Source organism: Neopelma chrysocephalum, unplaced genomic scaffold (assembly GCF_003984885.1).
Source record: "Neopelma chrysocephalum unplaced genomic scaffold, ASM398488v2 Primary Assembly neopelma1_23, whole genome shotgun sequence".
NCBI classification, from domain to species: Eukaryota; Metazoa; Chordata; class Aves; order Passeriformes; family Pipridae; genus Neopelma; species Neopelma chrysocephalum.
Genome location: NW_020897691.1, coordinates 487415 through 511395, shown reverse-complemented (window position 1 = coordinate 511395; position 23981 = coordinate 487415). Strand labels below are relative to the sequence as shown.

The 23981-nt window shown below is 39.9% G+C and overlaps 1 protein-coding gene across 2 annotated transcripts in view; it reads right to left on the bottom strand.

Moving 5' to 3' along the window:
* Positions 1-1018: 1018 nt before the first annotated feature.
* The window catches only part of SMYD3 (SET and MYND domain containing 3), a 402948-nt gene continuing 379985 nt past the window's right edge, over positions 1019-23981 (bottom strand). For both annotated transcript variants that reach the window (XM_027683730.1, XM_027683739.1), the window contains exons 11-12: positions 8329-8437; positions 1019-1737 (exon numbers count right to left, since the gene is read on the bottom strand). In XM_027683730.1, coding sequence (XP_027539531.1) covers positions 1636-1737; positions 8329-8437 — 211 coding nt within the window. In that variant the 3' untranslated portion in view covers positions 1019-1635. The remainder of the gene's footprint in view (positions 1738-8328; positions 8438-23981) is intronic.

The window sequence follows — 23981 nt, the reverse complement described above, 5'->3', positions numbered from 1 at the left end:
TTCGTTTGTGAAGCCTAGCCATGAATAACAAAAGCACCATTTTTATGCAAAAATCACATAAATTCTAATATGCATGTGCCCCTTTAAAATCAGAAAATAGCTTTTGAAGACTGAGTCCCCCTCACATTTTCTGGTTGTCCATCAATGATCCCGGTACTTTTTCAGAAATCCCAATAAATGCAGAGGTCTGACCTTTTCCCCCAGTCAATTTCCTTTTCCTAATAGCAGGAAGACCCAACCAAGCAGTGAATTTCTGTGAGGATTACTGCACTTCTTAGGTGGCTGATATGACTTGGCCTCTGGCATCAAGCCATGCTACGTACTCCAGAAATGTCCTGCATTTCATAGGTTATTGCTTGCATATTACTGCCGGGCAAGTGAACGCTCCATACACTGGAACAAATTCAAATGCCTTGAAAGGAGATATCTTCCTCAGCATTGTGCTGTGGCTGTAAATTACGCCCAGAGTGTTCATTTTCTTTTTAAATGTGTTCTCATCGTGTAATAATTAATGGTGTCAAGTTACTGGTGTGAAAAAAGCCTGACTTCACAACAACGATGGATTAATGAAGTAACAGTCATGGCTGGAGTAGCAGCAATAAATTGTTAGAGACGAGCAACACACCTGAAGCAATAGTTTCCAAGTCCTTAAATTATTTAGGTTTCAATGTTCCTCATAAATATTTGGCTTTTGTTAATATTTGTTTCTGTGTTAAAAATGGAAGACAACATCTGTGGCAAGAAAAACTCTCTTGCTGATAGCATGGAGAAATGAGGTGCCTGTGCTTTCCAAGACATCCTTCTCTTCCCTGTGGATGACAGCTTTCGTCTGTAAGTCTCTGGGCTTCACTATTTGGGGAAGTGACATTCAAACCCCACAGACTCAGAAAGGTCTAGAAATCATACCATTGAGCTCATAGGCCCCAATCTCTCTGTTTTTAAAAGTCGTATGAAGTAAAAAGCCTTTGAAGGAGGCATAACGGGGAGAAAGCAGAGTAAGCAATTTCCACAGATACACTTTTGATAAAATTTTTTATTCAATCCATTTTAATATTAAGTATTATAACATATGAAATGCAAGAAGAAGAGGGACAGAGCCCTGAAGATACATTGGGAGGGATGAAAATCTCATTTAGAACATTGAGAAACTTATTTGATGTCAAAGCGCACTGAATCAGGCTTCTGGAAACCATATCTAAGGTCAAGGCAAAGGGAAAAAGCATATTCTCTGCAATTATAATGCGTCTGACATGAGATTCTTAATTGCTGGCATAAACTGATATAAAAATTGACTGCTGATATAAATGGAATTAGATCAGTTTGTAACTGATGAAGACTCTGTATGCATTTCCCAATACTTATTATCAATTAAATTAGGTGTTGTAAATTGATAATAAGGTATTGTCAATTAGATTGATGATAGGAGCAAAAAATCCTCTGAAAATTACAGGAATTCCTCCAAACATGAACTCAATTCAAATTATACAGCAAAACTAATAAATCTTAAACTTTTTTGTACAGCAAATGGGTCTTAGGGAAAAGACACTAACATCATGAAGAAGCTTCACAATGAAATAAAAATAATTTGATTTTCTTTCTCCTTGAATCTTTTGTTTTCCAGACTAGAGATTATTTTCACTGTATTCTCATCATAGCCTCACACTCTTCCTTTATCTCCATCAAGGTTTTCATCAGGCTGTGATCTGTCCCATGGGTCACCTTCATAACATTATAGGCCTTGAGAAAAGAACAGAAAGGGACATGTTAGTCATTGTGCAGACCATGCAAAGGGGTTGGACCCTGCAGCAGGGTGGTCATGTGAGTACTGGACCTCAAGTGGTTGGCAGCTTGGGCTTGAATGCACAGCATAGTCAAAATAGGAGTGAAGCATCCCAAAGTGTATGATGATTTGTCCCTGACAAAGGAGGAGGAACTGGCACATTATTCTTAGGTGTTAAAAACCACAAATACATTGCTCAGATGAATGTTTGGAATAACAGAGGAAGATACTTTTGCACTGAGGCATGAAGGCCACTTGAAGATTGGTCAACTGCAGCACCCATGGTTTCAATACACTATTTAAAAGATGACAGTGATGTTCATCATGTTAGTAGCCACAAAGGCCTGTAAATAGAAATGGACTAATGCTTAACCAATGGAATAAAGTGCTTTAACTCTATCAGGAGGAGCTATACATAGCATCAAACAAATCAGTACGTTAATAGTTTCAGCGTAAAAAGGCATGCAGGGTAATGGGTCTTTGCTGCTATTCCCAGAGATTAGTTTCTCTGTGTGTTTGTCATCTTCTATTACTAGGCCAATTTACACTTGCTCATATTGCCTGTAGTTTTGCTGATTCCCTGCCACAGATATGTCTGAAATGCTCTTTGCCCAACTCATGTTGAGATCATCACTTTTCGTATGACATTTCTGCTTCTTCCTTCTATAAAATTCCTCCTGCAAGGGGGGAAATACCAGATGGAAATTGATTCAGCACTTCTGAAGATAGAACAAGGGAGCTAGGAGTGTACTGGCAAGAGAAAAGACATCACAGATTTTTCATCATCCCAAACTGAAAAATTGCCAAAAACTGAATGTAACCTGTGTTTCAAAGGGTTCCTTGTCCAGTCAGCTGATGAAATTCAGCTAAATCAGCTTTGCCTTGCAGATGGAATATCTTTTTGGAAACAAAGTTGAGGAAGGGGCTTCATTTAAATTGGAAAGATAAAAATAAAAATAAATATATTCTTTGGTGGGAGAAATGAAAGCCTACTTCTAAATTCTAGAGACTGGCAAGCATATGGAAATTCTAGCACAGTTTATTTTTACTTCAAATTAGCTAATTCTTAAAATTCTTAAAAGAAGAGGGAGGCAGCAAAAGATTGAAAGAACAGTTGAAATAGCAGTCAAAACAAATCAGAGTAAGTAAGGAGCTCTAAAAAGAGTCAAATATATACTGAGCTACCAGAATGCCATACTACTAAATGATAAAGTACTCAGTTAAGCAGAACAATGAAACACTTTCATCACTATTAGAAATGCCCAAGAAATGTGAATGAAACCAGAAATCCTCATTTTTTCTGCACTTCTATGTTAATTGAAATTCAAAGCTGGTCCTGTTTCTCAAAAATATTTGCAAGTAAGTTATAATTATACTTTCTGAAAAAAAAAAATGAAAAAAGTTGTACAAGAGCTTTTTTTTTTTTAATAAATAATTGAAAAAGTAGTCTGAAAAGCAAGAAAAAGAGTCAGTCCTTCCAGGGATGGAGAAAGATGAATACTTGCATGATATAGGAAATTCGCTCTGGCCCAGAGCAGAATTGCTTCAGAAGCAATGTGTGTGTTGTAGTACAGTAACATGGAGCTGTGCCCAGTATAACTAGGAAGGGGCAGGATAACGCTTGATCAAAGTAGCCAGGGAAATTGGGCATGGATCCTGACACACTTGGTGCACAGTGCTTGCATGCCCTGTCCCAGAAAGGTGATGTATTTGTTGTGAATGGTGTATGCAAAGAGCTGTGCACCTGGGCCCATCTGAGTGACAGGGCAGCTGACCTTGATCTTCAGTCCCCCTACAGGACAGAGGTCAGGCTCGTAGTGATGGACTTGGACCCTGACACCCTGATGCCCAGCCAGAGATGTCCATAGGGATATGCCTCTATTAAAAAGCGAAAATCCTTAATATCAAACCTAATTTTTAGGTAATGCTACCCTTGCTGACTTATCTCTTGCTCCAGCATTTCCTTTCTGTCTCTTTTCTTTCCTCAGTATGGCAGAAAAAAACACTCAGTCTTTATCCTTTTGTTTCCTTGGAGAAAATCATTCTCATGCAATGTACTGTCTCATACATTGCAGTACAAGTCAGAACCAGCTGCATCAAAGTTAGAACAGCAATGATTTGTGTAATCCCTAAATTCAACTGGTATTAGACTATGTAGCTGTTTTTGCAGAGGTCAGTGCAAAACCGGGGATAATTTCAGCTCCAGTGCAAGGAGTTGTTTTTCTGGATAGAAGCAGGAACATGTGGGCTCTTTGACCACTCCCCTGTCCTCACAGCTAGCCAGCAGAGTCAAGGCTGAGCAGATTCATGTGGTCTGTGTGGTCTTCCTCTCAGCTAAAAGAGCAAATCTAATTATGAAAAACTACAGTAATTGCAAGACAGCAACACAGGCCACAGTGTCATCAGGCACATACTGTCTCCCTGAAGAATATAAAACTCATTAGATTAGAGGTATGGCTGTTGCTCCATGAATGCAAATGAGATGCAGTGCAGGCATTTGCGCCTGATTTGCATGGGGATGGGACAGGATGCCCATTGGCATGGCAGTGGAGAACTGTGAGCAGATGCAGGATGGCACAGCTCTGTCACAAGGAAAGCAGAAAGCAAATGGCCACATGCCAGAATGGCAGGAAGCGTAGCCTAGTGTTTCACAGAGGCTATCTGAGGTTTTCCAACTTGACTGAAGGGAAAAGTTGTTAAAACAGGCATAGGAATACCGAAAACTATCACAGTTACTATCAATAACAGCTCGTAAACAATTCAGCCTTTGAAGTAAACACCTAGAGAAAGGGTATTTCTTCAGTGTTGCTGTGAAATCTGGGAAGGATTTTACCCCAATTCCTGAGCTTTTTGGCTCCACAACAGGGATTACCATAAGAAAGGAAATGATATTGCACCTATTGCAGGCATTCACGAGACAAGACAGCCATGCCCATCAGCTCGCGGTGGGAGAAAAGTACTCCCGAGACCATGCCAGCCAAGTGCAGGGTCTGCAGGGGAAACTGGATGGTCAGTGTCCCACACGTGTATCCTCCTGCCTGCCCCCCTCCCCACCTGCCATCGCTCAACAGATGGGCACCACAGCCCTGCTCAGGAAGGCAGCCACCACCACCACCGCCCAGAGGATGGCGCAGCACCCAAGACGTAGTGCTCCAGCACCCATTGTCTTGCTTTGAGGAGACACTAACCAATGAAGTCATCTTCTATAATCCAAGCCTTCCCCTCTGCATTCTGCCTGTCACTCCTAGTCAAGTCCAATTCAACCCAGGATATGGGCAACCCAACAAGTTTGCTTATAGTGCTGTGAAGGTAACAAATGACACCAAACAAATAGTTATGATAATAAGTGCACCTTAGGGCAAATCTGTACACTTGTTAGGAGCTCCCATGAGCTCCAGGGACGCAGCTGCGTCCTGAGCTCCTGCAGGAGTGCTGCATTCCCATCAAGAAGATTTTCTCTTCACAAGACAGCTTGTGGCAACTTTTGTTATTGGAGCTTTACAGTCATATCAGGCTCTTTAAATTACATTTTCCAGGCTCGGCTCCAACTTTGGTCCTTTCCTGATAAAAGTTTTCCTGATCTATAATTCCATTTGTCCTCCCACCATTATATCTTTCATATATGCATGTATACAAATTTAAAAACAATATGTTGGTTGTACAATAAACCAAGGGCTACCTTCAGGTTTTATTCTAGTGGAGTATTGCCTCTCTGCAACACTTCTATTTCCAAACTCTGGCAAAATAGATTCTGCAGAGCCTAATATGCAGTTAGGGGTGGGTTTCTTTCTAATGGGCAACATAATGTCCTCCACATTATTTAAGCCTTCTTTGGGGATGCAGGGTAGAGAGCTAAACCCAAAGGGAACTAAGAGCAAGGTGATTATGACAGTGATTAATTTTTGGGTAGCACAGAGAGCAGCAGTAAGGGCTGGGCTGGAGAGCTGTGTGTTAAGATCCACTGGTCTTAAACTGTGCATCTGCTGCAGAGATGTTGTCAATCCCCAGCAGCTCTGAGGCTGTGCCTGATTAAACAGGATTTATATGAGGCGAATTTCACTCAGATTGACTCAATTCCTCTGCACCTTCCACATCCTTCTCCTTAATGCCACACTGAAATTAGTTGGACGAGGGTTCCAACAGGGTGCTGCTATTCAGTGTCAGAGTGTATTAAGAAGAGTAATGAAGCAGAGAAGGTAATCGAGTTTCTGCTCTGAGCATGTGGCATGCTCTGTTGACACATCTAATCACAAAGGGCCAAACTGTGTTCTCATCTAACTCTAGGACATTATCTAAGTTATATTAGGAATCAAATCCTTTACTCACAACAAACTGGGAATTATATCTTCCTCTAATTTGTTCCAGTGTAGACAGCAAGAAAGTGAATCAGTTGCAGAGCTCATCCAAAGTGTTCTGTTCTACGTTTACAAGTTACATGGAGAAACACGATGACAAGAAGCTTTTCCTCCTCTCAGCTGTGCTCCCAGAGTGGCATTTCAGTCTCTCCTTGTCTCGCACATGTGGGTGAAAAGGGGGAGGCTGAATAGGGAATAGGTGAAACCACAACAGGATTCATCACCTCAGTTGTAAAGCACTTACTGTGTCCTTGTGGACCACTAATGGCTTGAAAACCACAGAGGTGCACTGAGGTACGGCACAGAATGGCAAGCAGGACCTTAATCTCCCTTTGCAGAGAAAGAGGAGATCACAGCTTGAAAAAAGATTTCTTTGTTAGGCATTGCTCAGTATTCAAAGCATCATACAGTAGCAATTTGGCTTGCAATGGGCAACTTCTTAACCAAAAAATGTATGAACATAAAAACATTCTTCCCTAAAAACATTTTAATCCCCATCACAATGTCCACATTCACTGAAAAGCAGCATTCAGATGTCTGGGAATTTACTCCATTTTAATTTAATGCAGTATCATATTAGAAATGCAATTAGAATAATGTTTATATATTATGGCAGTATGAATGCAAACAGACTGGGGTCTCATTCCAGCACTAAAAAGGAAAGTCAGAATGTTTGGAAAATAAATATTATGGTGGAAAGAGCAAAGCAGATTACTTGGCATATGACAGATATATGACATACTTCTGAATAATGCATGGAAAATACAATTGATTACTCTTCCATCTGCTTTTTAATGATCGGAATTGGCCACAATTTAAGTAAAATATATAAAGTGAAGATTTAAGTTATACCAAGACTTAACAAGAGTGGCATCATATTAAATATTAATTTATTACTTCAACACATGAAAATTATCAGTTATTCAGCTTGCATCATTATTCAAATGTTAAAACCAAAGAGAGATGGGGGTTGAAAAAAAAGTAAGTACAAAATACTAAGTTGCCTAGAGAGTCATGATTGATATTAACTTTAAGGGGATCTGGGCAGGAGTAAAAAAACACCTCTCCCCCACCCCCTGTGCAGACACCCATCCCCTTTTTTCCAAGTCGTTGCCCTCTTTGCTGCAAGACTAGCTCTTCATATAGTATAGACACTAATCAAAGGGAACATGGAGCCAAATTCTGCACTTCTTTCTGATGCGGGTGCCAGTCCTGGGGCCTGCTCCTGCCCAGCAGGTAAAGGCAAGTATCTGGGTCAGGTGGCTTTCTGCAGCACCTGGCACAGTGAGGAGCTGTGTCAGGCACTGGAGGTGAACCAAATGGAGCACGTACTGTCTTCAGGCCAAACTGACCACAAGACAATCAATAATACAAGAGAAGAAGCGTAAGACCTCTTTGAGGGAAACAGGAGGCAGCACATCTTACAGAGGGGGAAAAGCACCCCAGCAGTGATTGAAAGCTTGAGATGGGAAGCAAGTAAGAGCCTACATCCTGAGGACATGTTGCACATGGAAGGATATTATTCAATATATTTAAGATGCTACTAACATCAATATAACAGCAGGACAAAAAGGAGCCTGAGGTACATGGAAATGAATATAAAAGTCAGCTCAGGTCCAAGCAGGATGGCTTAAAGCTGAAATGTAACTAACAAAGCAGCAGCTGCAAAACCAGATCAAAGGTGATGAATGATATAAGAAATAGGAAGGATCAAGAAGTATGCCTGTTGATTTGAGTGTGGCTCACAATAAAATACATGTTCTAAAGACAAAGTTCTCCAACCTGAAATCACAGACCCTGATTGTGAATAAGAAGGGAAGAAACTGCAGCTCTGCACTTGTTCTTGTACTTTCAGTGCTCCCAGATTCACTTTGCCATGGGAAGAAGGAACATATGAGGCAGTGAGATAATTTTATTTCTTCAGATCTAATAGTAATTTTTCATCCAGGCACATTTGAGCTATCAAACTGTAATTAGCAGTGACTGATACTGGAGGATGTCAACGCCTGAAATGCTGAGCAGCAGTGACCCACCATCACATTCAGCTGGAGCCTGGGGAAACACCACTGATGAAAGAAGCAGTGAGGAGTAGCTAAAGGCATGAGGTACAGCCAGAGCAGAAGGGGAGGTCACATGGCATTTTCAGGAGAAGCAAGGGAGGAGAGCAGAGAAAAAACAATTCACAATACTGACCTGTTTCAAGGTCTCCAGTGCCTGAGGAAACATGTCTTGACTGTACTGCAGTTTGCCCACTCGCAGCAGCTGGACAGCCCTCAGAGGATGGAAACCAGGATAGTACAGACTACAGAGAAAAAGAAGGAAAATGTGTCACTGTCAGCTGTCACCTTCACAGTCACTGCTTCTGCTAAGAACTATTAGGGTGGGACTGTAAAGTCATTGTGAATGTTAATAAGGTACAAAGACAAAATTAGCTGCAATACTGCAAAGCATGAAATACTGAAGGGAATTAGAAAATTATTACTCTCCATCCCAGAGGAATGCCTTTAATATTATCCTGTTAGAAAGTGACGGGAGTAGGATTATTGAATTTGCTACTGTTGAATAATACAATAGCATTTACTGTACTTAGTGTTGCAAACAGAGGTCCTTCACAATCTCGGGTCTCTGGAGAGGCATAATTTTAAGAGGAAGCTTCATCTGGGAACCCAGCCCTGGATCCTCCAAGATGAAGGAGTGGTACTGCAGGAAAAGCAGGTATATAACAGTGACACCACTGTTTCTGAGGCTTTGCTTGCTGCTCCCTGTTGCAGAAAGTACTGGTTCTGCACATTCAAGGAAACGTCTCAGACTTGGCTTGTACATGTAGACAAGGTATCTGCTAGTGTAAGAATACACTCCCATTCTTACTTGATTAAGAGAAGCAGAAGTTCTGTTAAAAAAAAAAACCAAAACAGAACAATGCTCTCTTTTTTCTAGGCAGTAGAAAAAAAAGGAGAAGGAGAGCAATATCATAATTAATTCCTCTCAAGATGTTCTTGAAATGTCCATGCTTTCATGGTGGCTGCTCCACATTTTAAATTCCACTGGCCTTTGGCCCATCACACCTGGATCTCACCCCAGCCCTGTGTCCTGGATGTGGAGAGCATGGCATCTTGGGCCAGCAACATGAGGATTGCAGAAAGCCCTGGATGTAACTTGCCTGGAACTGGTCATCAGGAAACATGAGGTGAAGGGACACACTTGGAAGTTAAGTCACCTGCAAAAGACTATATATCTTTTTTGACTAATTATCACAGAATTGTTAGGGTTTGAAGGGACCTCTGGAGGTCATCTAGTCCAAGCCCCCTGCCAAGGCAGGCTCATCTACAGCAGGTTACACAGGAATGCATGCAGGTGGGTTTTGTATGTCTCCAAAGAGGAAGAGACTCCATGAGCTCCCTGGGCAGCCTGTTCCAGTACTCTGCCACCCTCAATGTAAGGAAGTTCTTCGTCATGTTGAGGTGGAACTTCTTGTGTTTTATTTTATGGCCATTGTTCCTTGTCCTGTTGCTGGGACTATCCTCTTGGCACCTGCCTTTGAGATGACATCAGGCTTCTCTTCTCTAGACTAAACAGGAGCAGCTCCCTCAGTCTCTCCTCAAGAGAGAGATGCTCCAGAACCCTAATCATCTTTGTGGCCCTCCAGTGGACCCTCTACAGTAGATCCTTGTCTTTCTTGTACTGAGAAGAACTGGATACAGTACTCCAGATGTGGCCTCACTAGGGTCGAGTAGAGGGGCAGGATCACCTCCCTCAACCTGCTGGTCACACTCTTCCCAATGCACCCCAGGATACCACTGGCTCTCCTGGTTGCAAGGGCACACTGCTGGCTCATGGTCAACTTGTCATACACCAGGACTCCAAGGTTCTTCTCCATAGAGCTGCTCTCCACTAGATCAGCCCCCACTCTGTACTGGTACTTGAGGTTATTCCCACTCCCCCCCAGCTCAGGACCCTGCACTTGCCCTTCTTGAACCTCATCAGGTTTCTCTCTGCCCAACTCTCCAGCCTATCACGGTCCTGCTGAATGGCAGCACAGCCTTCAGGTGTATCAGTGACTACCCCAAGTTTCATATCATCAGCAAACTGGCTGAGGGTGCATTCCATCCTTCATCCATGTTGGTGATAAACAAGTTGAATAAGACCGGACCCAGTATAGATCCCTGGGGAACACCACTGACTACAGACTATGCAAATGAAAGAATAAAAACCTTAAGCAAGACTCACCAAAGACAAACATTCTACTTGATCAAAGAGCATTTTATTTCCTCAAGTACACCAGCAGTGTGCTTGAGGAGTATCTAAAATATACAAAGTGTGTCACAATTTCAGGAGGAATAGTCAATAAGCTTTCCGAAATATACTTTATGAAGAATATTTTTTGGTGTGTTTACACCAAACTGACGATCATCAGAGTTCAGGGTAGCTGCTATTGACTGATATCACTGCAGTCAGAAAGACACTTAAATTTGCATGAATATGATTAAATGCATGCTAAAACATTAAATGATGGAAATTTGTACAATGTACAGGAATCTTCTGATAAGTCTGCGTGCAAATTAATAAGTTATCTTATTTTACACTTATGAAAATGCAAACACAATTAAATACTGTTTAAATGGCAGCGTATCTGGCTGTCCTTATAAATCTCAAATTAAGATGTTTAAACATAATGAAAAATGTTTTCACACCCAAAACCCCCTATTCCACTGATCCCATGCAGTTTCAGTGAAGACATTGAGAAATACATGGGAAGCATGCATACATGGGAAGCGTGCCTGGCAGGATCTCAGCAGCAACAGCTTTTGATCTGCCAAAGCCTCTCATGAAGCAGCAGAAGCCAATTCCTCAATGAGAATAATCCATCCTGAATTGCCATAAGCACCTCCTGCTCAGACCCCTTGTGGGTTGCAGTTCAAAAAGGCTGGAGGGCCAGCAGACAAGAAAGAAGAAAAATGATAGCACTTATCTCAGCCCAAAATGACCACTCAGGAACTTCAAGGGTCTAGTCAAACAAACACGAGAAAATTATCAGTAGGTTTATTTTTAGATTTTGTTTCTGGTTATTATATCGACATGGTGCTATCTGCTACTAGTGAAACAGGGAGAAAATGCAACTAAGAGATTTTGGTGTGAATTAGTGAAGAGTAATAGAAATTCCAGCACTTACATGGTACAAGTGGAAGTAATGAGCATATGCACAACTTTGTAAAAATTGAAAAAGAAAATGTCTCTGTGACTGCACCATTCTACCCTCACCTGTGTCTACTGTAAAGGAAGGAGTAAAAAAGGTCATTTCCTCTCCTCTGGGCCACCAAAATGTCAGGTTGCCTGGGGAAGGATCATGGCCACAGAAGAAAGCGCCAGGGAGACAAAGACATCTGCATGAGAGGATAGCCCATCTTTGCAGGCCCCATTAGACCATCCCTGCTATATCTTGATAGCCACTGTTCCTTCACGGTCCCTTTACATCTCTTTCATTCCACACCTTTCATCCTATCAACCTTTTTTTTTAATCTCCCTTTCCTCACCCTTCTGAATAACCAGCCCCATCTAATACCAATACAAACAAGGAATGTGGGTCCTGCCTTGCCTGCAGCCAAATGAGGGATGGAAGCTCATGTAGGAAAATACAGGCTGTGCTTTAGTTCAGCAACATGGTGCTTGCTAAACTTCAAACAGATATGTTAGAATTCAGAATATGCTCCTCCATGCAGGCGTTTCTTTCTATAGATCATTCACCTGCAGTCAATAAAGATCTAGGATTGTGGTACATGCAATACCAGAGAAAACAGGCAGCAATTTAGCAATTGTTAGGTACTCGACCCAAACTACCAGCCATAAACTAAGACGAGTGAAAACTTAAGATGAGGGCAGAGAAGGAGTAAAATGTGTGAAACGAAGAGCCCTGTGTTCATAAATATTTACAAAGCTATTTTACTGAGCTGATTTATGCTCTGATCTTATGCATGTACATAGTTACATTTTGCAAGCCTTAAAATTGACATTTGAAAGAACTGTTTATTATCATATTCTGGAATAAATTTATTGAACTATTGGAACACCTTTTATGTGAAGCACATCCATTGAGTTTACTAGAGAAATTCAGGCAGCTTGTACCTCTTCTGGGAGACGTGCAAGTAGGAAAAATGCTGCTGGCTTCTTCCACACATCCCCAGGATTCAGTGTTATTCATAATACACCGGCAAGACAAAAAGAACTAAGAAATAGTGTCAGGTACTTGTGAGCCAACTTATTATCCTCATGCATTGCACTGAACAAAACAAACTGGATAGATTAAGAATAAGGAAGACATTTACCAGCCAAGGAACTGTAACTAAAGACTGTCAACAAGAGACTAAGATAACTATAGAGAAATACATGCTGTAAAACATGTTACGGCTTGGGAAGAGTAGGATTTCAATCTGAAAAGGGTTTTATGAGATTTACCAAGGCCTGAGGGACAGAAAGGGGAAGAACAGTAACATACTGAAAGTTGAAATAAAGATAGTTCTTTGGAGTGATGTTTCCTGGCCCTTAGCACTGGTCAATGCCCAGTAGATCACTTGCAAAGAGAGATTAAACAAAATACAACAACTAACAAGTAAAGCTGCACTGCAAACAAGAGAACTGGAGGAGATTGAGAAAGATCTGTACATTTTGTATCACATCCTCTGCTCATATAAGACAGCACAGCTTTGTTCCCATCTATGCCCAACAGCATCCATGCTGGCCTGTTCCTCCAGCCTGCTCTTCTGCTCATCAACTGCCCCTCAGTTTAATATCATCTGCAAACCCCACAGAAGTGCCTTCTGTTGCCTCCTCCAGGTCAATGATAGAGTTGTTACACAGGATGAGCCCCAGGACAGACCCCTGGGGTACCCCACTCTTACTGGCATCCAAAGAGCATACAACCCTACAACCATGTCCTCTCACCTCCACCATCCAACCAATCTTTTACCTATCTAGCTCTCTGCTCACCTGGACTGTAGCATCCTAACTTGCATGTTAACTCCCTGCTCTTCTCAGCCTTGCAAAGATTATAGTGAGCAAGGCTGGCCAGCTCTCTCGATGCCTTTTCTAGAGATAACTATCAGGTCTGATGGATCTGTAGGGGTCACACGCTATCAGGCAATCCCTGGCTTAACCCTCATTCTGGGATCTGCCTGGGAGACTTCATAGATGAACTGTGATGCAAGGAAGGCACTGTCTAGCTTACTATTCAAAACTGCAAATGCAAGCCATTTCCCAGTCTTCAGGTAGCTTGTACCAGTGTTTCACTGTTCCAGGCATCAGCAGTTCCTGCATTTCATTCACAAAATATGAGGATACCAATTTTTACTTGGCAAAGAAATGGACCATACTTTGTAAAACAGTAGCTGCTTCTAATACCCTATGAAAATGATTGCTCCTATTTGTAATTCAGCCTCAAAGTTTGCTTTGATTAATCCCCAGAGCAGTCACTGATAATATATTTTATAATGAAAAATATATTTTTCTTCATTCCATGTATTATCTCTGAATCTTTCCAAGCAATCCCTTGTGTTCTTATGTAAAGGACAGTGTAAAAAACACAACCCTTGACAAAATTTAGCCAGTTCCTTCTATTTCTTAATACTGCAGTTCCATTAACTCCACTCAACTTATCTCTGATTACAGAGTGAAAAATCAGAGCTTTTGTGTTCTCTTGTAAATTAAAGCCTAGTATTAAAAAAATAAGACTCTGCAAAATCATTGCCATTTCTAATGACTCACATTTTAAAATAAATAGACGCCTACCATTCCTTGTAAACCAGTTTGTGGGGCTAACATTTACACGGCTGTAATTAGAAGCAGGCAGGATTTATAAAACCTGAAATAAGGGTTTGAAATGGGAATGTTACAAGGCTCTTTAATATTGTGACATGTAAAAAGTGATGCTACGCATAAGTGTAATATGGTTTGCAGTACTTTTTAGTGCAAGTAAATATGACAGCGTAAAAGACATAGAGCAGTTTTAGCAGCCGCAGCAACAGAAAAGGGATTAAGAGACTCCTGGGCTTCAGCAAAGGTGGTGAGCAGAATGCAAATAGGACAGCATCAGCTTCACAACAGAAACGTACACCACAAATACAGCACCCAATAAGTTCCATCTTTTCTTCTTTCTCTGACTTGTTCTTGATTTCTGAACTGCTCAGTGTTTGAGTACATTCATTAAAGCTGTTCACTGAACTGCAGCCTAGGAATTGGTTTTATGTTGTCTAGTTATTTGCTTTTTAATTAGTCAGTGATGTGAGACTGGTCATCTAATTCACATATTTCTTCTACTCCTTGGCTGGGATGATCAATGGGTTCTGAATATAGGAATTATGAGAAATATTTTTATGACAAATTTAAGGCCAAATAATTATTTGGTCTAAAATGAAACATTTGGCACCTATGAACATTTCCAGGGATGAACCAGTTATTTTATGAATAGTCAAAGAAATCACGTCTCAGGAACATAGATAGGTAAACTAACTGTACTCATTTAATACAGTTCACATATCTTAATGCCAAAGGTGCTGTAGATGTTCAGTCTGATCTCCTAAACAGAATTTCACCTAGCAATTCATGCTCCAAACCCAGAAATTTGAGGCTGAAGTAGTGCTTAAGAAGAAATGTTCCATTTATAGAAAAAAAATTGTAAGCAGTTTTACACGTAATTTGCTCAATATTTTTTTTTAATGAGCCCAAGTCCTGTGAATGGTTTTGCCTGGAAAGAACAAGCCTACAGGGTTACTATTTGAGAAAGTGGGAATGTATTATTGATACTAGACTGACTGTTTTGCATGCTATGTATTAGAAGTGTGGTTGGAACTTTTAATTTTTAAGGGCAATACATCTACATAAACCTGTGTAACATCTTTAGGGGTCCCTGTGAAAGCTTTCCTAAAAAATACTGGCCTGGTTTTCACATTACTATTGTATTTTTTCTTGGAATAATAATGATGTTAATGATTCTTTCTGGCTTCTCTTTCTTTCTCCCTCTCTTTCTTCTCTCTTCTTAACAACTTCCTATTTATCACAGATGACCAGGTAAGTTTAAATCAGTTCAGTATTTCACAACTCCCCTTATACCTTCTGCAGCAGCCATGCCATTTTTGGAGTAGAAGACTTAATCCTTTGACTGTGGCAGACCTGATATACTCCAGCTGCCCTGAAATGTTTATTGTCCATTTTATATCCCCATCACAGTGTCTCATGGAGATGATCAAAGCATCAGTGAACAGTTTAATGCTGGCATCAGTCTTTCCTATTTTTTCCCAGATTTGACTTCTCTCACTTGGATTTTGGGATCAGCTCCTCTGCACTAGCAGGGAGGTTTTCCTGGAGCTAACCACTAGTGCACATCCCTAAAGCATTATAAAAAAGCTTTGCCAGCAATGAGAAAATGTTATTAGTAGAAATTTTATGCTGCAAAGTCTCTTACAAACTAAAGGAGAAGTTACTTTCTGCGTTTACTATGCAAAACTATTAATTACCCCCAAAAGACTTCTTCTGGTTTAACTAAATAAAGCAGAAAGTTGGCATCATTTTCTGAGCCAGCTGGGGCAATATTAGTAGAGATGTGCAGACCAAACACCTCTGATCCGAATTCATTTGGAAGTCTCCATACTCTTATAAATATACCCTGACTGTACATTTTTTCAGTCTACCTAACATGAGCTCTCTCTCTCTCTGAATTGTTTTGTATTGGCAAAACTCTTGGTTATACCCACTATTGAGATTTTCACCAATGACCACAGCTCATGTACGAGCCTCATCATACTAAGCAGTAAAATGTACGGCATGACAGCCTTTGTTCTGCACAGAGAAGATAGGGAGGCCAAGGCAAATGAAATGGTTCGTCCAGTGTTACAAGTTTAAATCTCTAGTAAAGCCAAAAGTTAAACCTAGATCTCATTGTAACTTTAGGATGGCTGTTGGTTCATGTAGAGTCTGGTTCTTGTGTCTATGCTGTCTTGCCTATATTTCTGGCTCTAACAATCCAAATGAAAGTAAACGTAGTTATAGGCTTAACAGGCTTGCTGTAATTTGCAAACAAAATATTGAAACAGTAACCTTAATTTAGAAATTTTTGTGCCAGACTGCCACCTTATTTTTCTGTTTTGTTTTGTTTTTTTTCTATTCTGCTGTCACTCAAGAAATGTCCTGTTATTTCAGTGAAATAACTGCCTTTGGAAACAGTTCAGGATTTAGATCTGTGAAATAATGGCTCAAAATATTTTTCATCACATCTGCATCTCATACTGTTCTGTTACTATTTGTTTCAGTAATTTAACTGATGTGATCAAATAAGCAATCATACTTCTTAATTGACTGAATTCTCAACAAATGTTAGCTATCCACTGCAGAAATTATTTCTCTCTGGCTCCTGATCATTCTGCCATATTCCTTATGATGATAATTTATGTCACATTCAAGTGGATATTGTTCCAGCTGTTGGCTCTGCCAAGATTTGAATGAAATGAAATGAAATGAAAAAAGTATATAAGTATAAAACTCTTCATCTGTCTAACTCACCCACTTAAAATGTTAACTCTGTCTGTTTTAACTGTCCACTGCAATGTTCTATCCTCTTCTGTTATTATGAGATGTTAAGGAAAGAAAGAGTGCTCAATCTGGAATGGAAGTAGGAAAAGACTTTATATATTGTCTCTGTGTCCTGGCTGAGCTTCAAAACATCTTGTAGCTCTTAGGGTTTTTTTGTTATGAGTTCACCACCTTTACAGATAAAGATGGCAGTACGGACTGTCCCTGCAGATAAGGACATACTCTCTCAGTCCTCCAGAAGAGTAAGAGATTAAGATCAACAGTTTAGTTCAAAGGATTTATAAAAAGATTTTAAAAGCCATACAGAGTACATTGGAAAAATGCCAGAAAACTCAAGAGGTATAGGAAAGACACCAAAGGAACAATGGGAAAGCTAATTAAAGAGAACATGCATGGGAAGAGAAGCAAAAAAATGAAGGAAAGTGCACACCAGAGACACTAATTTTGACAAAGATCTTGGTGTCACCTTCTCATCCAGCAGTAAACCTATGACCAGCTGTTGATGTTATGAAAAATAACTCACCTTCTGTATCTCATACTCTGAGAATACAAAACTACAGGTACAAGAAATGCACGTTTAGACTTTGGTTTTCTCACAGCAAATCACAGACCTACAGGTTCTCATAATCTCAATTCTTTAGCCACAGAATCAGAGTGACAGGAAAATGAAAATCACTGCTGGATCCCTACGCAAGTCACATATAACTTTCCTCTAATTGATTCCCTCTGCTATGATATGAGCATTCCAATATCAAAGCACACACATTTAATTACTACTAGTCTCAGCAAACCTTGGAGAAGTTGTGTGTGTGTGCTTGCACAAACCACAGAAGGAAGGATGCAACTGGCAGTACTGACATATTCAGTGCAAAACGTCTTCTCCCCACTCACCAGAGATCACCTCAGAAGTCTGTTGTAATACAAAAGACTGCTAACATGCAAGTTGGACCCCTGATTTAAGCAACAGTATCAAACTTCCTTGTTTCCTTTTCTATTGCATCTCCAGATAATTACATTGAGAAACAGTCAGGTGCAGTGCAATGACTCTCTCTTTTTAGAGAGATGATTACAAATACCAATTTCAGACAGGACGGATGAAATCTGAGAGACATAGTCATTTTTCTCATGACAGCTGTGGGACAGGGAAGAATCAAAACAGCATGGTCTTTAACAGGAATTTTGTCACTTTTGACTCCTGGAGAATGGAGACTTAATGTTTGTTTTGGTTTTATGTTTGATTTTTTTCATTTTGTTTTGTGTTGTGTTTGTTGTTGGTTTTGTTTTTTTTTTTTTGTACACATAGGTCAGCGTTTTAATAGACATTTATATACACGCTGATGGGTTCTGAAGTACCATGCACAATTTGGGAAATGGATCTTGGTTTTAGAATGGGTATTTCTTTAAGAACATCAGCTCGGTGAACATTACGGTCAGAAAAGTAAATCAAATATTAGAATATTTTTAGGAAAAGAGAGAAGTGCTGTAAAAATACATCCCAATCCTACATCTTGGGTATTGTATGGAATTCTGATCCTGTCTTCTGAAAAGAGTTCAGTAGAAAAGTACAGACAAGGGTGATGAGGACAGTTAGAGGCAGTGCAATGAAAGAGTAGATAAAGAGTCCAGGGCAAGTCTGCAAAAGAAATTATTGTGGAAGGACTTGATGGATCTACAAATCACAGTCAGCATGGAAAAGGCAAATGTCTCTCGTAACACCCAGAAGACCAAACCAACAACTGACAGATTCAAAACAAATACGGTGTTCTGTCTCACTCAGACACTGGTTGAATTATCAGCCCAGTACCTTGAGGTACAGTTGATTTCTGATCAAAAACCACATGAATAAGCAAGTCATGTTCATATTTTCTTCCTCCATGACTACATCATTTGGCATGTTAGAGTCCTCCTGTGATCATAAAATGTTCCCTGTCTGCTATTTCCAGAAGATAAGCTTCTAGTTTAGGACAGATGGAACTGTGGAAGGACTCAGGAATATCCCTGTTTTTTGGTATCTCCTCAAACCTGCCTCTTGCTTACCCAGTTTCTTATCCATCTTATAATTTTTGTGCAAATGACCTACGAGAATGACAGTTGATTTTGTAACGTTCTATTGCATTCTTCACTGGAGCTTAGCACTGTGTTATTTTCCTGCATTTAGATTATACTGTCTTATCAAACATACAGTCTTGCACACTCCATTTCTAGCAAATCTATGCTGTTTTTTTACAGCACTTTCCACTCTTTTCACTTTTTTCTCCCTTCATAATTTGCCCTAAATCTTTGAGGTGATAGCCCTCTAGATCCCCCTTCTAAGATACTATGGGTCTTTTTCTTCAATTGTTTACTGTCACCTCTGATGTGAGGATGTTCTTTGAGCATCATTTTTGCTTTGGAAATTTACTATGTCCATAGCTAATAGTGAAGCTATTTGAATGCAGAAAGGAATTTACTCTGCATCCAATTAACAAGATGGTCCTTTTTTCTTTGTGTAATCTTGTGCCTTTGTGGTTCCCTGAGTAACAGTTCCCTGTTTCCTGTTTGCACTTACAACCACAGTGACATTTTGTTCCCAATAAAATTTCATGTTAATACCAATATGGGGTTATGTTAAAAAGCAAGACCAGGGATCTCCCCTTTGCCCCACAGTCTTCACACTAGCAAGAGGTTGTTTCACTGTCATTCCAACAGCAGATATCTGATACAGCTCAATGTTTACAGGCTTCTGATTTAGATGAGTAGCTCTTAAGCCTAGTGATACAAATCTCACTGTCCTGCTAATGTCTGGATGGCTCATCAGCTCATTTTTGACCACACAGCCACCTTACAGGCTCAACTCTCTAACAACTTTTTATTTTTTTTGCTTTCTTCCACCATGTTGTCACCTTTTAAGATTTGTCATGCCTGTGCTTGACCAGCTGCCATTTCAGTTTGTCTTTCTTTTGGGATACTTACTGTCAAAAATAATAGCAACAATAACAGCTGAATTAGCATTTACAAAATTTAGTGACATTTTTGTGCATAACTTGTTACCAGCATGTCTGAACAGGAACTCCATTGCCTGATGTCAGATATCTCATTTAGACAACTAGCCTCACTCATCCTCATGTCTCAGCTTTTCCATCTGTAAGATGAGAATACTGATCTGTTTATTCAGTGGAGCTGATATGATGGCTAAATTCTATTGTGTTTGTGAAGAGCTTTGAGAGTTCAATAGGAAGATTCTGTAGAAGTTCAAAATATTACCAGTAGTTCTGAAAAGAACACCAAATCCTTGGGAAGCTACATAGTTAAAACACGACAGCTAAACAAAACCATCTGGATGAACTGGAGAACATGCAACTTCCATCCAGTTGCTCAGCTGGATAGAAAATTTCTCTCATGACCCAAAAGGCATGTAAATTGCTCCAGAGCTTCCTAGGAAATAAAACAATCTGGAAGAAAGGGGAGGGGGAAAATAGCTTTCTCTACAGAAAAAGGAGACCAGCTATGAACTTTATGAATAGCAATCATGAGCAATAATCTCTCCCAGGCTCTAAAGTGCTGCCTGAAATGCTAGCTGAATATAAAGGAGAGATTTTTTCAGGTAACACTACAATGTCTCTTCACAGCATGGAAAACAGTGTGTGATACTTCAAATGACCAAGGCATGCGTGAATTCTCTGTTTGTAATTGAAAGTAGCCTGTTCACTGAGCAAGCATTTTTCAAGGAAAGCCAGGTTTGCTGTACATCTTGATTAATGGGTACATTGTACCTTCATAGAACAGGCAGGAGGTAAAAATTTTTTAAGAGAAGATCTCAATCCACCATTTTGTAATTATATGTTATTGTCCTGAAAGATTCTGAGGCTTTTCAAAATTATATCTAGCTACAGTTATGTGGCCCAGCCACTCAGAGCTTGTTTAAAGATATTTGAGACAGGGGTATGACAGATACTCTCCAATAGGCACTCTGCATCAAATTTCCTCAGTATGAGGTTTTGGGTTGCATTTCTAGATTAGGTCATTACAGGTCCATGTCTTGACATGATAAGGATATATTTCTATAGGCAAAGTAAGGGATGGACAATTCATTTAAGCTAAAGTTCATTGCATTCAGGGACCTAATGAATAAATATCCTGCATAAGAACAGATACAAAGAGTTCCCAGACTGAAAATATAGGGTACAATATACAAGAACCCATTTTCCAAATAATTAGCTGTTTTTATTTCCACTTAGTGGCTACTACATAAAAATACATGATGGGTCTGTTGGAAGGATGTTTTCTTCAGTCATGAGAACTTCAGCTCTTATGAGAAGAACCACGGAAGGGTGGCCACCTCTTGAGGCCAGACCACAAGTGAAGTGGCTGAACATGACACTAAATATGAAGTTGAGCCCACTAGAAAAAAAAAAAGAAAAAAGAAAAAAGAAAAAGAAAAAAACCCCACCCAACCAACCATACAAAAACCCCTGTGGAAGCTGCACAGGAAATCCTGTGGAGTCACTTGATAGAGACCTGATTAGTCAAGTCCTTACAATGACACTTGCTCAGGCACCAGTGGAGACACAGGTATCTAATGTCCAACCTCCTTTGCCGAGGCCATGGGCAGACATCCCATGGTGCAGAACACTTCTAACAAGAAACCTCTGAAACAATCCAGTAAAAGTTTACCTTGCACCTCATTCACTGTAGGCAGTATAGGCACAAAACAAGAGCTACAACTGCCCTATCATGCCTAAAGTACATAAGTAAATGGCTTGTAACAGTCTAAAATTATGAAACAGTAAGCAACCACATTCCCTCTCAGTCGATTGGGTGGAGGTATTTACCAAATTGATTCATGGATGAGTGGGGATGGAGGAGGGGAAATGAGCAAAAGAAACATATGTGGACTCTATCAAGTACTGTTTTTTCTATCAAATGTTAGTTAGGTCCCACTGAGCTATAGAAAGACTAATTCTTGGCCCACAGTTCCCAGTAGAGGATTTCTGTGCAACAACACAAGGTACACAGTTCTAGCTCAAATAATAGCCACTGCATGGGGAAGAGCTCCAGCAAGCTGTTGTGCAAGTGCAGCAGAGCTGTCAGGGTAATCAATACGTGGGTCCTGCACTACTATTTTATCCTGTGTACCAGGTTATACCTCTTTGTTGGCTAAAGCACTCTGGCATAGTATTCACTATTGGTTTCCCATTACAGGTACTAGCTGTGTCTGAGGCAGAACTCCAGTCTATCTCTCAACTAATTATTTCAAACACTAAGAAGAAATTCTCTTTTCTCCCTCTTCAGAGGTCCTTGACTCCTGTTTTTTTTTTTGTTTTCTTCTTCTAGTTTTTGCATCTTTCTTTTATGGTTTCTCTATCCTTACCCTTAAATTTTCTTTTTTCAGTACTCTCTATCCTAGCAAGTTGCTTTTCTTCCTCTCTAACCAACTCTTATGATATTTTTATTCACATTTTTAATATTTTTTTCACTTTAGGGTCCTCTCTACCTACATATAACTAAGGCAGTAGGTCCTGGGGAGGCTGATTGCTCATTTGGATGTGCAACATGCAAGATATACATATTTGAAGCAACTGCTAGACTACTAATAGCTGTTTCAAGGTAAACTCTCTTTGCACTCTGAAAATTACATGTAAAGACGTGCAACGGTGTACTGTTCATAAAGGCTCAGGAAACTACCCATTGATCTATGATATGTCCATTAATCTCTGCAGCCTAAAGGGCATCTTTCTAAATTGGTACAGGAGCCAGCCATGAGAAGAAATCTGTCAATACCCTTTTGTGAGGCACAGGAAAACCACATACTGAGTCTTTGCTATTAAATGTGAATCCATAGAATGAGGCAGGCACCAAAATCTAAAATGCCACTTGCCTCAAGCAAAAATAAAATGTCATGGCTCCTTCTGATTGCAAAGTAGAATAGTTTGATTGTCAATTTGTGATTTCTCTGAAATATGGCTTAGATATCTCTTGGCTTTCATAGCATCCATTCCAAGGATTCTTGTATCACTTCCAGTTTGTATTTCCTGCTGGACCAGATGTATCCTAATAGAGTGCTTAAAAAGGCCTCTGCTAGGTGACAGCTTCTCTCCCAGAAAAATGGAGATCTTTCCTGGAATCACCTTGCATTGCAGATGCACATCATGGCACTGCAAGTTTTTGTAATAAAAAGGACTTCATGCTCTCACTCGTGTATGTATTTTCTTTCTTTCTCTGCTCGTGCTGGTACATCAAATAATGTGTCTGCTTCCTTCCATTTTTAAGAAAGATCAGTTCTTAGAAAGGGCTCTGCTAATTTCTTACTGGTTTTTGGCTTTTTTTTGAGAAAAACTATGATATACCTTATCACAGTCCTTGATATTTAGTTTACATTGTCCCTTATCAGGGGCAACTGATGAGAGTTGTACTTTCATATTAAAAGGTATATGGCTCAGTTGTAGCCCTTACTTGGTTGATGCCATCAACTGCCATTCTTAGCCTTGAATCAACAGATCTGCTCTCATCCAGATCTGTTATGAACAGGCAACAGGGTAGTCAATGGTTAAGTTCCTGCTTTGAGCAGCTTGCCCATATGTGCATTTTACCTCTCCCAGGCATCCTAAAGCTGAATGACCTCTGCTTTGGTGTTTGGTTTTGAGATATAACATCTCTTCCCCTCAGAAAGCACCTGGATTATAGTTGCAATTTTTTTGGTATAAATTTCATTTTAAGCTAAAAGATAATAACTACATGAAAAGGAAAACCAAAGTTATGCATTTCTAGATGCAGTCTTTCTAGTTTCAGTCTTTTTAACAGTGCATTTCCAGAATAGATGTGAGAACAAAGCCAACTTCTGAACACAGACTTATTTACCTACAACACAGTAGAAGGCCTAGATAGCATACTTATGCAAATGATCATTTTTATATGTCACTCTAAAGTTCAAATAATGCTAACTATGCAAGTAAGTTTTGCAAAATACATAGCTTTTTCATTCCTGTCTTGAGACATGATACAGTAGTTTGTTTAAAATTGCAGAGTATTACCTTCTCTGTGACACTTGTTTATGAATAGCAGTGAGCCAAGAGGGAAATTTTGCTGTGCATGGATGTACACTGACAGCATGAACACTACCATGTAGTAAAATTATTTCCACTGTGACATAAGTAGATTTAAAATGAAGGCATGCAGATATGCAGATTGCCTAAAAGATGAGCCCAGACAGATGAAATATACCCATTCCACAATTTTTTTGATTCCTACATGATAGAATACAGATCAAGTCATTTAATACAGTGTCATACAAT